General features: G+C 39.4%; 1 protein-coding gene across 8 annotated transcripts in view; it reads left to right on the top strand.

Moving 5' to 3' along the window:
* Nucleotides 1-16,415, top strand: part of LOC139754641 (transmembrane ascorbate-dependent reductase CYB561-like) — a 316,316-nt gene that overhangs the window by 299,309 nt on the left and 592 nt on the right. For all 8 annotated transcript variants that reach the window (XM_071672153.1, XM_071672155.1, XM_071672157.1 and 5 more), the window contains one exon: nt 2,189-2,343. In XM_071672153.1, coding sequence (XP_071528254.1) covers nt 2,189-2,343 — 155 coding nt within the window. The remainder of the gene's footprint in view (nt 1-2,188; nt 2,344-16,415) is intronic.

Raw genomic sequence — 16,415 nt, 5'->3', positions numbered from 1 at the left:
TGAGATTTCAAGTGATTGGAACCTGAGCATGCAGGAGGGTGAAAGGGATGCAGGGTGAATTAGAGTGAATTGGAGTGATGTGGTATGAAGGAGTCAATGTGTTTTCAGTGCTCTGAACCAGGGTATATGAAGCAGCCGGGGGAAACCATGGGAAGATCTGCTAGAATTTGGTTTTGGTGCTTTACACGACAGGTAGCGAATGGATGTGAGTGAATGGGGTCCTTTCTTCATCTGTTCCTCATGCAGGAAACAGTGAACAGAGAAAGTATTTTTTTTTCATAGCGTTTGTTTACCTCTCATTTTGAAGATGATGCTTTTTGTGTTATTACGTTGCATGCCCAGTTGGATTACTCATTTCTGAGACATCCTGTATTACTTTCTTCTTATTCTTAACTCGCCTTCTGTATTTCCTTTCTTTTTTCTGTAAGCCTTTTGGCTTGTTAAAGATCTAAAGCTTGCAGACTCATTTTGTTAGGAATGGTGCAATTAGAAAAAAAAGTGAAAAGGATAGCATTTGGAAAGCAGTTATGGATTTATATTTTAGTGTAGATGATGGGAATAACTAGTTGGGTTTTAGGAGGGAAGAAAGTGTGTAGATCAATTTTTGCACTTAGACAAGTATTGGAGAAAGTTGTAGAGGGAAGAAGTTGTATGCACCTTTTATGTATTTAGAAATTAATTGGAAGGATATTTCAAAAGTTCTGACTTCACATGGTGTGCACGGAAGATTACTTAATGAAGTTAAGATATTTTACAGTAGGAGTGTGTCTTTAAGAGAGTAATTGGATTGATTTGAATTAAGAGGAAGTGCAACAGGGTTTTGCAATAGCATTGTAATTATTAAAGGAAAATTTGATGGGGCATTGCATTAGATAAGAATAAGGAAGTGTGATTGTAATGTTGTCTTAACTGTGGAGAAACAAATCGGAAGTTGCCGCAGATGTTGTATGAGGATGCTGCTTCATTGTTTTGTAAATCAGAGGAAGAGATGGGTAGAATGGTAGTCTGGTTTGAGGTGTTTAGTAGGAGGGTGCTTAGAGTGAATGCAAGTAAAACAGGAAAGCAAGTTTTTGAAAAACAAAGAAGGTCGGTCAGATTGCAGGTCACCTTGAGCAGTTAAGGAATGGATGTTGTGGATGTATTAAGTTATTTGGGAGTGAAGTTTAGTTAGAGTGGTTGTGGGAAAGCTGTATATGGAGGTAGAGCCATGCATGGAAATAGAATTGAGGATGCTTCAAAAGCTTTGATGAATGGAAAAATTTTAAGCATAAAGTGTTCAAGAAGCTGTCATGAAGGAGTAAAAATCCTGACATTGATTTAGGGATGTGAGACTTTAGTGTAATTAGGTCTGGATAGAGAAAAGATTGGAGCAGTAGAAATGGATGATTTGCATAGGATAGTTGAAATGATTAAGAATAAAGATAAGAAGATTATGTAGTGTGAAGAAGTTGCTAGACAGGCAGAAAAAGTCTTTTTAGATAATACATCATATAGGATGCATGGTAGATGATAGATAGGCTGGCCAAGAAGGTATATTGTAGCACATGAGAGAGTACATGGAAGCAAGATAAACCTTGAAAGAGATGAATAGTCACAGTGAGAAATTTGATTATGGTTGAAGATATTTTAGTTGATGTTGGAGGAGTGATTGGGAATGAAATGCAGCTTAAGCATTTTGTTTATGAATGGGGACCATTGTCTCAGTTGACAAATCACCTTATTGTCTATGGTGATAAAGTTAGAAGGAATTATTAAAGTTTAGAAGCTCAAGTTTCACACTAATACATTAGATATGGGTTTATTTGAAGAAAAAAAAAAAGATGCAGGCTGAGCAATAGTGAGGAAACTATGTTCCTGATCCACCCCATTTAGTTGGGAATGGAGTTATGATAATAGACAGATATAAAACTTAACATGTGCTCCTGAATCAGATAATTTGAAATTGTAGTTTTGGTATAGTCCACAATGTGGAAGCTTGACATTGCATTAATCTTGGCCTATGTTTCTCTCCTTGTATATATAGTAACTGCAGTTTCTATGTTTAAAAGATTATGACTGTGCTCTACATGCTAGCTGCAGCCATTTTTTTCGTACAGGGTATATTGTATTATTGTGCACAGGATTCAGGTTAACATTGTAACAAGGAGAAAGCAGTTAATTAGGAATTAAACACATTTCTCTTTTTCAGTGGCTGGCAGGCCTTTTGACATTTCTCTTTCCTGGTTTACGTCCATCCGTACGAGCTGCATATCTACCTGTGCATCAGTTCTTTGGACTTTTCATCTTTGTCGGAGCTGTCGTTTCTTGTCTCCTAGGTCTCACCGAGAAAATCATTTTTGTGAAGTAAGTACTTTCAATTGCTTGTAGTAATGAATACTGATAACTCTGATCAACAACCAAAATGTTTCAAAAATGAAAGTACCGTATCCTTGTTACTTTTGGGTTGCTAAACATGAAAATTAAGCAAAATTTCTTGAATTAGCTTAGTTTTGGAGATAAGGGCTTGATTCCAATATGTACGATTTGCACTGGTTATAGCAGTGTGTGACTTTAGGGAAGACCTAACAGCTATAAGCTCAGGAAGTGGATCATGCAATCAGCACCCGGGTAGAGCATCACCCTACTTGTTGCATATCATTTCCTTTTGAGAAGTTGCCCAGTGCATAAGTGTCGTACTCATTTCCTCAGTCTTTTTTCATACCCTGATGTTTCTATTAGTTCTAGTTGTTGTTTCATATCCCCAAGTTTGAGTTGCAGTTGCTTAACTATTGTAATTAAAGGGCAAGCCAATTTCTTTTCACAAAAGTGATACCTTATAATACTTGCTGCTTCTTGCAGTGCCATGTACTGGTTTTCTGTAATTGCTAAATTGTACTTTTTGTTGTGTTTGTGATGTTGACTTTTGCATCACCAAAGCATGCCACAATCTTGATAATTAAGAAAGCTTACAATCTTTATTTTGGTGGTAAGGTTGGAGACCAGGAAAAGAGTTTGGCCCTACGTATGCTGTAATGCTTGTGCAGCAAACCTTTGCAGCTGATTCATGAATCACAAAAGTTGATTGATGCCTTTTGCTGTGCTCATGGTTTGGAGGGAACCAATGGATCATGTAAGTGACTTACTTCTGCTTGGTGCCTCCTTACAGTAAGGCATGGTATTTCCAGGAAAAAAGTGGACCTTAAGCAAGCTGAATGTACCATTTGCTATGTGCCTAGTGCCCCATTGTGAAGGACTTTCCATTCTGGAACCCCGAGACTGATTTTTTCCGGAATTGGAGGATGAAAAGGATCCTTAAATTTGAAAACGGGAGCCATTAAAGTCAAGAGATCTTGATTTCACACCTAATGTGATGTCAGCTAAACCATTCAGGATCCCAGAGAATAAATTAAGCAACTTTATCTTTCTGAGATTTGGAACTGTTGGAGGGTAAGACAGAACTTCTGGGCTTGAGATTGCATCAGTGGAATCTTCTTGATGAAAATGTGACAGTTTCTGTGTCTTATGCCTGGCAGAAAGATTTCAACTATAATCTTTAAGATAACTTCATTGTCTGCAGTGACGTAGATGGCCTGATGGCAGCCTTCATAATTAATCAAAAGCTTGAACAGTGGAGGTTGCTGAAAGACTCATCAGAGTTGAGTGGAAAAGCTGTTCTGCTGCACAATGGTATTGTGTTGTCAATTCCAGTTGGTCATGTAGTTCATGACAAGGAATCACATAACATGAAGCATCTTTAGACTGCTTAAACTCTAAGAAAAAAAAAAAAATATCAGCTTTGTGTTGACTTAAGAGTTGTTGCTATCTTGCTTGGACTACTAGAGGGTTACACAAGGTTTTACTGTTTCCTATGTGAATGGAACACTTGAGCATAGACTTCCCATTACAGCAATAGGGACTGGGCTTCTTGACACTTGTTGGAATCAGGAACAAAGAACATACAGTGCTTATCACTGGTAGAATCCAGCAAGATCTTGTTTGTGCCTTTATACATCAAACTGGACTTCGTGAAGAACTTTGTTAAAGCTGTGAGAGAAATTGACCTGCATTTACAGACTGCATTGAGAAATTCTGAAGGTTCAGGGAGGTTAAAATCACGGAGGGTCTTTTCATTAGTCCACAGATTGATCCATGAGCAGTGTGACCACTTTCTCAATGGTGGCAAGAAGACAGAATGGAATGCTTTCTGGCTGGAAGCAACCCAGTTTGTAGGAAATATCAAGGTTGACAACTACAAGGAACTTATGGAAAAACCTGTTGTCATCCTCTCAGAAAACAGATAGCAAAATATCTATAAAGATACATTTTCCCCATTCTCACCTATTTTTTTTTTCATTTTGGTTAAATGTGGCACAGTGAGCAATGAGCACCGCAAATTTTTTCATCAAGACATCTTGTTGGTAGAGAATTGGTACCATGGGAAATGAAGTTCAGCAATGGTAACAGATTATTGCTAGACAGTAACAAGAGACTCTTCAGGGCTTGGGTACAAGTGAAAGGCAGAGGTGTTGCATTTAATCGGGGTAAGCGAGTGACTGTACCATGTCACTAATATAGTGTTTAATACATGTAGGATGTAAAGTAGTGCTCTTTTCATGAAAGCAGTGGCCAGCTGAGTATTTTTATGGTCATTTTCAGCATCCCAAAATCTAACATAGGAAACACATCTAATTTGCAAAATCTAAAATAAGTCAAAATTTCTTGAAACAGATTTTTACTCCTTTTATAAATGCTACTGATTACAGAAAATGGCATTGATTTTTTACTTAAGCATTCTGATGGAAGAAATATACAACATAATTGCTGAAAGGGAGTTCTCTCACCAGAAATGGTTCACATCATCAAATGCTACTTTATGCCTTTTAAATACAATCAAGGAATTTTCACACAGGCAAAGCTTTTCTCCATGCTCATGTTTTTCTTGACTCATGTAACTTAGTGTTTTATTTTTTATTGTTATACTTTGTTGCTGTCTCCTGCATTAGCAAGGTAGTGTAAGGAAACTGACGAAAGAATGGCCCAACCCACCCACATACACATGTATATACATAAACGCCCACACATGCACATATACATACCTAGACAATTTAACATTTATTTTTTATTTTATATATTATTATACTTTGTTGCTGTCTCCCGCGTTAGCGAGGTAGTGCAAGGAAACAGACGAAAGAATAGCCCAACCCACCCACATACATACATATATATATATATATATATATATATATATATATATATATATATATATATATATATACATACATACATATCCACATACGCACATATACTTACCTATACATCTCAGCGTATACATATATATACACACACAGACATATACATACATATGTACACATGTACATAATTCATACTGTCTGCCCTTATTCATTCCCGTCACCACCCTGCCACACATGAAATGACGACCCCCTCCCCCCGCATGTGCGTGAGGTATCACTAGGAAAAGACAACAAAGGAAACATTCGTTTACACTCAGTCTCTAGCTGTCATTTATAATGCACCAAAACCACTGCTCCTTTTCCACATCTAGGCCCCACAAAACTTTCCATGGTTTACCCCAGATGCTTCACATGCCCTGGTTCAATCCATTGACAGCACGTCGACCCCGGTATACCACATTGTTCCAATTCACTCTATGCCTTGCGTGCCTTTCACCCTCCTGCATGTTCAGGGCCCGATCACTCAAAATCTTTTTCACTCCATCTTTTCACCTCCAATTTGGTCTCCCACTTCTCCTTGTTCCCTCCACCTCTGACACATATATCCTCTTTGTCAGTCTTTCCTCACTCATTCTCTCCATGTGACCAAGCCATTTCAAAACACCCTTTTCTGCTCTCTTAACCACACTCTTTTTATTAGCACACATCTCTCTTACCCTTTCATTACTTACTTAATCAAACCACCTCACACCACATACTGTCCTCAAACATCTCATTTCCAGCACATCCACCCTCCTCCACACAACTCTATCTATAGCCCACGCCTCGCAACCATATAACATTGTTGGAACCACTATTCCTTCAAACATACCCATTTTTGCTTTCCGAGATAACGTTCTCGCCTTCCACACATTTTTCAGTGCTCCCAGAGCTTGCACCCCCTCCATCATCATATGACTCACTTCCACTTCCATGGTTCCATCTGCTGCCAAATCCACTCCAAGATATCTAAAACACCTCACTTTCTCCAGTTTTTCTCCATTCAGACTTACGTCCCAATTGACTTGTCCCTCAACCCTTGCATTCACCTCCCTAACCACCCCATCCATAAACATTCACTTGGAACTAATCACTTCCCTATCCTCCTGCTCGTACACATGATTTACATCCTTGGTAAAAACTTTTCTATTGCTTCTAGCAACTTACCTCCCACACCATATACTCTTAAAGCCTTCCACAAAGCATCTCTATCAACCCTATCATATGCCTTCTCCAGATCCATAAATGCTACATACAAATCCATTTGTTTTTCTAATTATTTCTCACATACATTCTTCAAAGCAAACACCTGATCCACACATCCTCTACTACTTATGAAACCACACTGCTCTTCCCCAGTCTGATACTCTGTACATGCCTTTACCCTCTTAATCAATACTCTTCCTTATAATTTCCCAGGAACACTCAACAAACATATGCCTATATAATTTGAACACTCACCTTTACCCCCTTGGCCTTTGTACAGTGGCACTATACATGCATTCTGCCAATCCTCAGGCACTTTACCATGATCCATACATACATTGAATATGCTTACCAACCAGTGAACAACACAGTCACCCCATTTTTTATAAGTTCCACTGCAATACCATCCAAACCCTCCGCCTTGCCAGCTTTCATCATCCGCAAAGCTTTCACTACCTCTTGTCTGTTCACCAAACCATTCTCCCTGACCCTCTCACTTAGCACACCACCCCAACCAAAACACTATACCTGCCACTCCATCATCAAACATTCAACAGTCCTTCAAAATATTCATTCTGTCTCCTCCTTTCATCACTTGTTATTACCTCAGCATTTGCCACCTTCACCAATGTTCCCATTTGTTCTCTTGTCTTATGCACTTTATTTACCTCCTTTCAAAACATCTTTTTATTCTCCAACTCTCATTTGTCCTCTGTTTTTTCACCTCTTTCACCTTTCTCTTGACCTCCTGCCACTTTCTCTTTTACATCTCCCAGTCATTCGTACTACTTCCCTGCAAATATCGTCCAAATACCTCTCTCTTCTCTTTCACTAACAATTTAATTGTTGCATTTTAAGAGTCTTTATTATTCGCCTCATTCTTAATGGGTATTTGTCAGCTAGGGGAAAAGTATTATGAGATATTTTTAAAGGCTATTCCAGGTATATAAGTGTTTCTATATGTTATACAACAACAACAACAACAAAAAGTCTGTAAATTTTGGTATTTTCTAAGGAGTAAATACTTACTTGAGAACCTCAGTGTAAAGACTATTTCTCAGGCTGAATACAAGTAAAGGATTGAAATAATATTTGATGGTCATTAAAGTCTGATATTAAATGATTACACTATTAAAACAATTTGTCATAATTTTCCTTGTACTTACTGGGTATGTATAGGCTAAGGAAAGCATTGTTAGATATTTTCCTTGAGTATTTGAAGTGTTTCATTATGTTTTATAACTTCAAAACAAAAAGTTTCATTTGCTATTTCTGAGGATAATGGATTTGTTTGAAAACCTCAGTATAAGTACTATTGCTGATGCTGGACATGAATCTGGGTTCAAAGTATTGTTTAGAGGGCAGTCAGGCCTATAACTACATTATGTTATTTTATAAACTATTTATCATTAATTGCTATATATATGTAGGATATCTCTCAGGAAGGGAAGGCATTATGAGACATTTCTCTTGATTACAAAGGGTGAGTGTTTTGTCATACCTTGAACTATTACGTCTGATTTTTGGTATTTTTTAAGGAGATAGGTTTGCTTGAAAACTTCAATATATGGACTATTTCTGATGCTGAATATGAATCTGGGGTTGTAAAATTTTGTCAGGGTCATTAAGGCCTGTAATAAATTGTATCCATGTATCTGTATCTTTGATGCCTGTTCCCTTTGGAAACTCCCTTGAGGGTGTGGCCATGGCAAAAGTTTCTCCATAACCATTGAACTCCAGTACCACTTCTTATACTTTTGTGCCTAACCCTTAGTGGACCTCTGAAAGAGGGCAACTCTTGCTCACTGTTTTCACTGGCTCCAATTTAATATTCCCACCAACTACTATTACCAAATGTGTCTACCTAATGGACCAAGTTGACTATTCCTCCCTACTACTTCTGCATAATGTTTATAGCTAGTGCTCCTTACTAATGTTCCTACCTGCTACTTCCATCAGTGTTGCTCCTACCATTTTGCCAAAGGGTAGGATTCGTGCATTTCACTCACCACAGAAAAGTCTAGTTAGGAGGAATGAGTTGTATGTTGTTTGTCATGTGTTATGTGTGACAAGGGGAGATTGTCTGTGTGTGGATAGAATACAAGCAGTCTATGTGTGAGTGAGACAGAAAGAAAAGACAGCTGTTCAGGTCAGGAGTACAGCATGACAACCATTGAAGTTCTGGTTTACTATGCAGTTGTGATTACATTTTAAAAATCTTCATTATTTGCCATGTCAGTATTGGATGTGTCAGCTAGGGGAAGCATTTCAAGTGTTGAAGTGTTTCGTAATCTTAAGTGACCTGCAACTTATATTTTCCTTAGGGTTATAGATTTAATGAAAAACTTTAGTATTTTTTATATTTTTTGTTTTACTTAATCACTGTTTCCCGCATCAGCGAGGTAGTGCAAGTAAACAGACGAAGAATGGCCCAAGCACCCACAAACATATTTTTTTTTTTTTTTTATTATACTTTGTCGCTGTCTCCCGCGTTTGCGAGGTAGCGCAAGGAAACAGACGAAAGAAATGGCCCAACCCCCTCCCATACACATGTATATACATACGTCCACACACGCAAATATACATACCTACACAGCTTTCCATGGTTTACCCCAGACGCTTCACATGCCTTGATTCAATCCACTGACAGCACGTCAACCCCGGTATACCACATCGCTCCAATTTACTCTATTCCTTGCCCTCCTTTCACCCTCCTGCATATTCAGGCCCTGATCACACAAAATCTTTTTCACTCCATCTTTCCACCTCCAATTTGGTCTCCCTCTTCTCCTCGTTCCCTCCACCTCCGACACATATATCCTCTTGGTCAATCTTTCCTCACTCATTCTCTCCATGTGCCCAAACCACTTCAAAACACCCTCTTCTGCTCTCTCAACCACGCTCTTTTTATTTCCACACATCTCTCTTACCCTTACGTTACTCACTCGATCAAACCACCTCACACCACACATTGTCCTCAAACATCTCATTTCCAGCACATCCATCCTCCTGCGCACAACTCTATCCATAGCCCACGCCTCGCAACCATACAACATTGTTGGAACCACTATTCTTTCAAACATACCCATTTTTGCTTTCCGAGATAATGTTCTCGACTTCCACACATTCTTCAAGGCCCCCAGAATTTTCACCCCCTCCTCCACCCTATGATCCACTTCCGCTTCCATGGTTCCATCCGCTGCCAGATCCACTCCCAGATATCTAAAACACTTCACTTCCTCCAGTTTTTCTCCATTCAAACTCACCTCCCACTTGACTTGACCCTCAATCCTACAAACATTTTTTTTTTTTTTAATTTTCCAAAAGAAGGTACAGAGAAGAGGGCCAGGTGAGGATATTCCCTCAAAGGCCCAGTCCTCTGTTCTTAACGCTACCTCGCTATCGCGGGAAATGGCGAATAGTATGAAAAAAAAAAAAAAAAAAAAAATATATATATATATATATATATATATATATATATATATATATATATATATATTATCCCTGGGGATAGGGGAGAAAGAATACTTCCCACGTATTCCCTGCGTGTCGTAGAAGGCGACTAAAAGGGAAGGGAGCGGGGGGCTGGAAATCCTCCCCTCTCAATTTTTTTTTCTTTTTTATTTTCCAAAAGAAGGAACAGAGAAGGGGGCCTGGTGAGGATATTCCCTAAAAGGCCCAGTCCTCTGTTCTTAACGCTACCTCGCTAATGCGGGAAATGGCGAATAGTATGAAAGAAAAGAAAAGAAATATATATATATATATATGATATATATATATATATATATATATATATATATATATATATATATATATATATATACATAAACGCCCATATGCGTACAGTGGTAGAGGATGTGTGGATCAGGTGTTTGCTTTGAAGAATGTATGTGAGAAATACTTAGAAAAGCAAATGGATTTGTATGTAGCATTTATGGATCTGGAGAAGGCATATGATAGAGTTGATAGAGATGCTCTGTGGAAGGTATTAAGAATATATGGTGTGGGAGGCAAGTTGTTGGAAGCAGTGAAAAGTTTTTATCGAGGATGTAAGGCATGTGTACGTGTAGGAAGAGAGGAAAGTGATTGGTTCTCAGTGAATGTAGGTTTGCGGCAGGGGTGTGTGATGTCTCCATGGTTGTTTAATTTGTTTATGGATGGGGTTGTTAGGGAGGTAAATGCAAGAGTCTTGGAAAGAGGGGCAAGTATGAAGTCTGTTGGGGATGAGAGAGCTTGGGAAGTGAGTCAGTTGTTGTTCGCTGACGATACAGCGCTGGTGGCGGATTCATGTGAGAAACTGCAGAAGCTGGTGACGGAGTTTGGTAAAGTGTGTGGAAGAAGAAAGTTAAGAGTAAATGTGAATAAGAGCAAGGTTATTAGGTACAGTAGGGTTGAGGGTCAAGTCAATTGGGAGGTGAGTTTGAATGGAGAAAAACTGGAGGAAGTGAAGTGTTTTAGATATCTGGGAGTGGATCTGTCAGCGGATGGAACCATGGAAGCGGAAGTGGATCATAGGGTGGGGGAGGGGGCGAAAATTTTGGGAGCCTTGAAAAATGTGTGGAAGTCGAGAACATTATCTCGGAAAGCAAAAATGGGTATGTTTGAAGGAATAGTGGTTCCAACAATGTTGTATGGTTGCGAGGCGTGGGCTATGGATAGAGTTGTGCGCAGGAGGATGGATGTGCTGGAAATGAGATGTTTGAGGACAATGTGTGGTGTGAGGTGGTTTGATCGAGTAAGTAACGTAAGGGTAAGAGAGATGTGTGGAAATAAAAAGAGCGTGGTTGAGAGAGCAGAAGAGGGTGTTTTGAAATGCTTTGGGCACATGGAGAGAATGAGTGAGGAAAGATTGACCAAGAGGATATATGTGTCGGAGGTGGAGGGAACGAGGAGAAGAGGGAGACCAAATTGGAGGTGGAAAGATGGAGTGAAAAGGATTTTGTGTGATCGGGGCCTGAACATGCAGGAGGGTGAAAGGAGGGCAAGGAATAGAGTGAATTGGAGCGATGTGGTATACAGGGGTTGACGTGCTGTCAGTGGATTGAATCAAGGCATGTGAAGCGTCCGGGGTAAACCATGGAAAGCTGTGTAGGTATGTATATTTGCGTGTGTGGACGTGTGTATGTACATGTGTATGGGGGGGGTTGGGCCATTTCTTTCGTCTGTTTCCTTGCGCTACCTCGCAACCGCGGGAGACAGCGACGAGGTATAAAAAAAAAAAAAAAAAAACATTTCAGTGAATACATACATATACATACACAGGCATATACATATATTCACATGTACATATTCATACTTACTGCTTTCATCCATTCCCATCACCACCCTGCCACACATGAAATACATGAAATAGCCACACACACACACACACACACACACACACACACACACACACACACACACCTCCAGAGAGGTAGTGCCAGGAAAAGACAAAAAAGACCATATTCATTCACACTCAGTCTCTCGCTGTCATGTGTAATGCACCAAAACCACAGCTTAATTTATTCTCATGCTGAATATGAATCTCGTTGAAATATTTTGGATGGATCATTAAGGCCCAAAATTACATGATTACATTTTAAAAACATTTTATCATTTGCTCTGTATCAGTTGGGTATCTGTCAGCAAGAGGAACCATTATATATTTTCCATAATTTCTTCAAGGGTAGAAGTGTTTTGTTTTATCATATTACAACTGAGGGTGGGGGCAAAACATTCCCTGAAGCATTATCTATAATTTGTGGATTTTTTTTGGACAATAGATTTGATTGAAAGCCTCAGTATAAAGACTATTTCTCGTGGTGAATACAAATCTGGGACTGATGTTTAGGTGTCATTAAGGCCTGTAATGAAATGATTATATTTTTAAAATATTTTGTAATTATTCGCCTCGTCCCTATATTGAATGTGTCAGCTAGGGAAAGTATTATGAAATAATTTCAAAGATTAATTCGAGTACAGAAGCATTTCCTTAAGTTAGGTAACAGCTTTAAAACTGTTTTGGGGGGCTACAAATGCCTAGAATGATTATTACCCACAATTTTCAGTATTTTTCAGAGAACAGATTTGCTTGAAAGCCTCTCTAGAAGGACTATTTCTCATGCTGATTATGAATATAGGGTTGAAATGTTGTTTGCGGATCATTAAAGCCTGTTTTTAAATGATTATAAAAAAAAGCTCAAGGGTAAAGGGGAAGAGTGGTTTGGAATGTCTTGGGAGTAAAGTCAGGGGTTAGTGAGAGGATAAGAGCAAGGGGAGTAGCACTACTCCTGAAACAGGAGTTGTGGGAGTATGTGATAGAGTGTAAGAAAGTAAATTCTAGATTGATATGGGTAAAACTGAAAGTTGATGGAGAGAGATGGGTGATTATTGGTGCATATGCACCTGGGCATGAGAAGAAAGATCATAAGAGGCAAGTGTTTTGGGAGCAGCTGAATGAGTGTGTTAGTGGTTTTGATGCACAAGACCAGGTTATAGTGATGGGTGATTTGAATGCAAAGGTGGGTAATGTGGCAGTTGAGGGAATAATTGGTATACATGGGGTGTTCAGTGTCGTAAATGGAAATGGTGAAGAGCTTGTAGATTTATGTGCTGAAAAAGGATTGGTGATTGGGAATACCTGGTTGAAAAAGCGAGATATACATAAGTATACGTATGTAAGTAGGAGAGATGGCCAGAGAGCATTATTGGATTACTTGTTAATTGATAGGCGTGCAAAAGAGAGACTTTTGGATGTTAATGTGCTGAGAGATACAACTGGAGGGATGTCTGATCATTATCTTGTGGAGGCGAAGGTGAAGATTTTTAGGGGTTTTCAGAAAAGAAGAGAGAATGTTGGGGTGAAGAGAGTGGTGAGAGTAAGTGAGCGTGGGAAGGAGACTTGTGTGAGGAAGTACCAGGAGAGACTGAATACAGAATGGAAAAAGGTGAGAACAAAGGAGGTAAGGGGAGTTGGGGAGGAATGGGATGTATTTAGGGAAGCAGTGATGGCTTGCGCAAAAGATGCTCGTGGCATGGGAAGTGTGGGAGGTGGGTTGATTAGAAAGGGTAGTGAGTGGTGGGATAAAGAAGTAAGATTATTAGTAAAAGAGAAGAGAGAGGCGTTTGGATGATTTTTGCTGGGAAAAAATGCAAATGAGTGGGAGATGTATAAAAGAAAGAGGCAGGAGGTCAAGAGAAAGGTGCAAGAGGTGAAAAATAGGGCAAATGAGAGTTGGGGTGAGAGAGTATCATTAAATTTTAGGGAGAATAAAAAGATGTTTTGGAAGGAGGTAAATAAAGTGCGTAAGACAAGGGAGCAAATGGGAACTTCAGTGAAGGGGGCTAATGGGGAGGTGATAACAAGTAGTGGTGATGTGAGGAGATGGAGTGAGTATTTTGAAGGTTTGTTGAATGTGTTTGATGATAGAGTGGCAGATATAGGGTGTTTTGGTTGAGGCGGTGTGCAAATTGAGAGGGTTTGGGAAAATGATTTGGTAAACAGAGAAGAGGTAGTAAAAGCTTTGCGGAAGATGAAAGCCGGCAAGGCAGCAGGTTTGGATGGTATTGCAGTGGAATGTATTAAAAAAGGGGTGACTGTATTGTTGACTGGTTGGTAAGGTTATTTGATGTTTGTATGACTCATGGTGAGGTGCCTGAAGATTGGCGGAATGCGTGCATAGTGCCATTGTACAAAGGCAAAGGGGATAAGAGTGAGTGCTCAAATTACAGAGGTATAAGTTTGTTGAGTATTCCTGGTAAATTATATGGGAGGGTATTGATTGAGAGGGTGAAGGCATGTACAGAGCATCAGATTGGAGAAGAGCAGTGTGGTTTCAGAAGTGGTAGAGGATGTGTGGATCAGGTGTTTGCTTTGAAGAATGTATATGAGAAATTCTTAGAAAAGCAAATGGATTTGTATGTAGCATTTATGGATCTGGAGAAGGCATATGATAGAGTTGATAGAGATGCTCTGTGGAAGGTATTAAGAATATATGGTGTGGGAGGCAAGTTGTTAGAAGCAGCGAAAAGTTTTTATCGAGGATGTAAGGCATGTGTACGTGTAGGAAGAGAGGAAAGTGATTAATTCTCAGTGAATGTAGGTTTGCGGCAGGGGTGTGTGATGTCTCCATGGTTGTTTAGTTTGTTTATGGATGGGGTTGTTAGGGAGGTGAATGCAAGAGTTTTGGAAAGAGGGGCAAGTATGCAGTCTGTTGTGGATGAGAGAGCTTGGGAAGTGAGTCAGTTGTTTTTCGCTGATGATACAGCGCTGGTGGCTGATTCATGTAAGAAACTGCAGAAGCTGGTGACTGAGTTTGGTAAAGTGTGTGAAAGAAGAAAGTTAAGAGTAAATGTGAATAAGAGCAAGATTATTAGGTACAGTAGGGTTGAGGGTCAAGTCAATTGGGAGGTAAGTTTGAATGGAGAAAAACTGGAGGAAGTAAAGTGTTTTAGATATCTGGGAGTGGATCTGGCAGCAGATGGAACCATGGAAGCGGAAATGAGTCATAGGGTGGGGGAGGGGGCGAAAATTCTGGGAGCCTTGAAGAATGTGTGGAAGTCGAGAACATTATCTCGGAAAGCAAAAATAGGTATGTTTGAAGGAATAGTGGTTCCAACAATGTTGTATGGTTGCGAGGCGTGGGCTGTGGATAGAGTTGTGCGCAGAAGGGTGGATGTGCTGGAAATGAGATGTTTGGGGACAATATGTGGAGTGAGGTGGTTTGATCGAGTAAGTAATATAAGGGTAAGAGAGATGTGTGGAAAAAAAAGAGTGTGGTTGAGAGAGCAGAAGAGGGTGTTTTAAAATGGTTTGGTCACATGGAGAGAATGAGTGAGGAAAGATTGACCAAGAGGATGTATGTGTCAGAGGTGGAGGGAATGAGGAGAAGTGGGAGACCAAATTGGAGGTGGAAAGATGGAGTGAAAAAGATTTTGAGTGATCGGGGCCTTAACATGCAGGAGGGTGAAAGGCGTGCAAGGAATAGAGTGAATTGGAACGATGTGGTATACCGGGGTCGACGTGCTGTCAATGGATTGAACCAGGGCATGTGTAGCGTCTGGGGTAAACCATGGAAAGTTCTGTGGGGCCTGGATGTGGAAAGGGAGCTGTGGTTTCAGTGCATTATTACATGACAGCTAGAGACTGAATGTGAACGAATGGGGCCTTTGTTGTCTTTTCCTAGCGCAACCTTGCACACATGAGGGGGGAGGGCATTGTTATTTCATGTGTGGCGAGATGGCGATGGGAATGAATAAAGGCAGACAGTATGAATTATGTACATGTGTATATATGTATATGTCTGTATGTGTATATATATGTATACGTTGAGATGTATAGGTATGTATATTTGCATGTGTAGACGTGTATGTATGTATATGTGTATGTGGGTGAGTTGGGCCATTCTTTCGTCTGTTCCCTTGCGCTACCTCTCTAACGCGGGAGACAGCGACAAAGTAAAATAAATAAAATAAATATATAAAAAATAACTTTGTATTGATAGAGTATCTGTTAGCAAGGGGAAGCATTATGAGATATTTTTCATGATTATGTAGAGCATAGAAGTGTTTTATTACGTCAAATTACAATTGTAAAAAAGGTTTTTGATAAAAAAAAACTACAAGTTTTGGAATTTTGTTAAGAGAAATAGGTTTGCTTGAAAACCTCATTATAAGTACTATTCCTGGTGCTGAATAAGAATCTAGGGTTGAAATATTGTTTTGGGGTCACTAAAGCCAATGATTAAATGATTATGCTTTAAAAATCTAGTTATTATTCGCCTTGTCATTATTTTGTGTCAGCTAGCAGAAACATTGAGATTATTCAGTGGTTATTTTAAATATAGAAACATTTCATTATGTTATTTAACAACTTTGAAAGTTAAAGGTTTTTGGGCTAAAAAGTGCCCTGAATTATGAAATGTGATTTTTGGAATTTTGGGGGGGAGTAATTTATTTGCTTGAAAACCTCAAACTTAAGGATGATAGGTATTTAGTAGGGACTGAGGAATGAGGGAAGTA

This window comes from Panulirus ornatus, chromosome 17 (assembly GCF_036320965.1).
Source record: "Panulirus ornatus isolate Po-2019 chromosome 17, ASM3632096v1, whole genome shotgun sequence".
NCBI lineage: Eukaryota > Metazoa > Arthropoda > Malacostraca > Decapoda > Palinuridae > Panulirus > Panulirus ornatus.
Note: the sequence above shows the minus strand (reverse complement) of the source record. Positions and strands in the feature narration are given on the sequence as shown.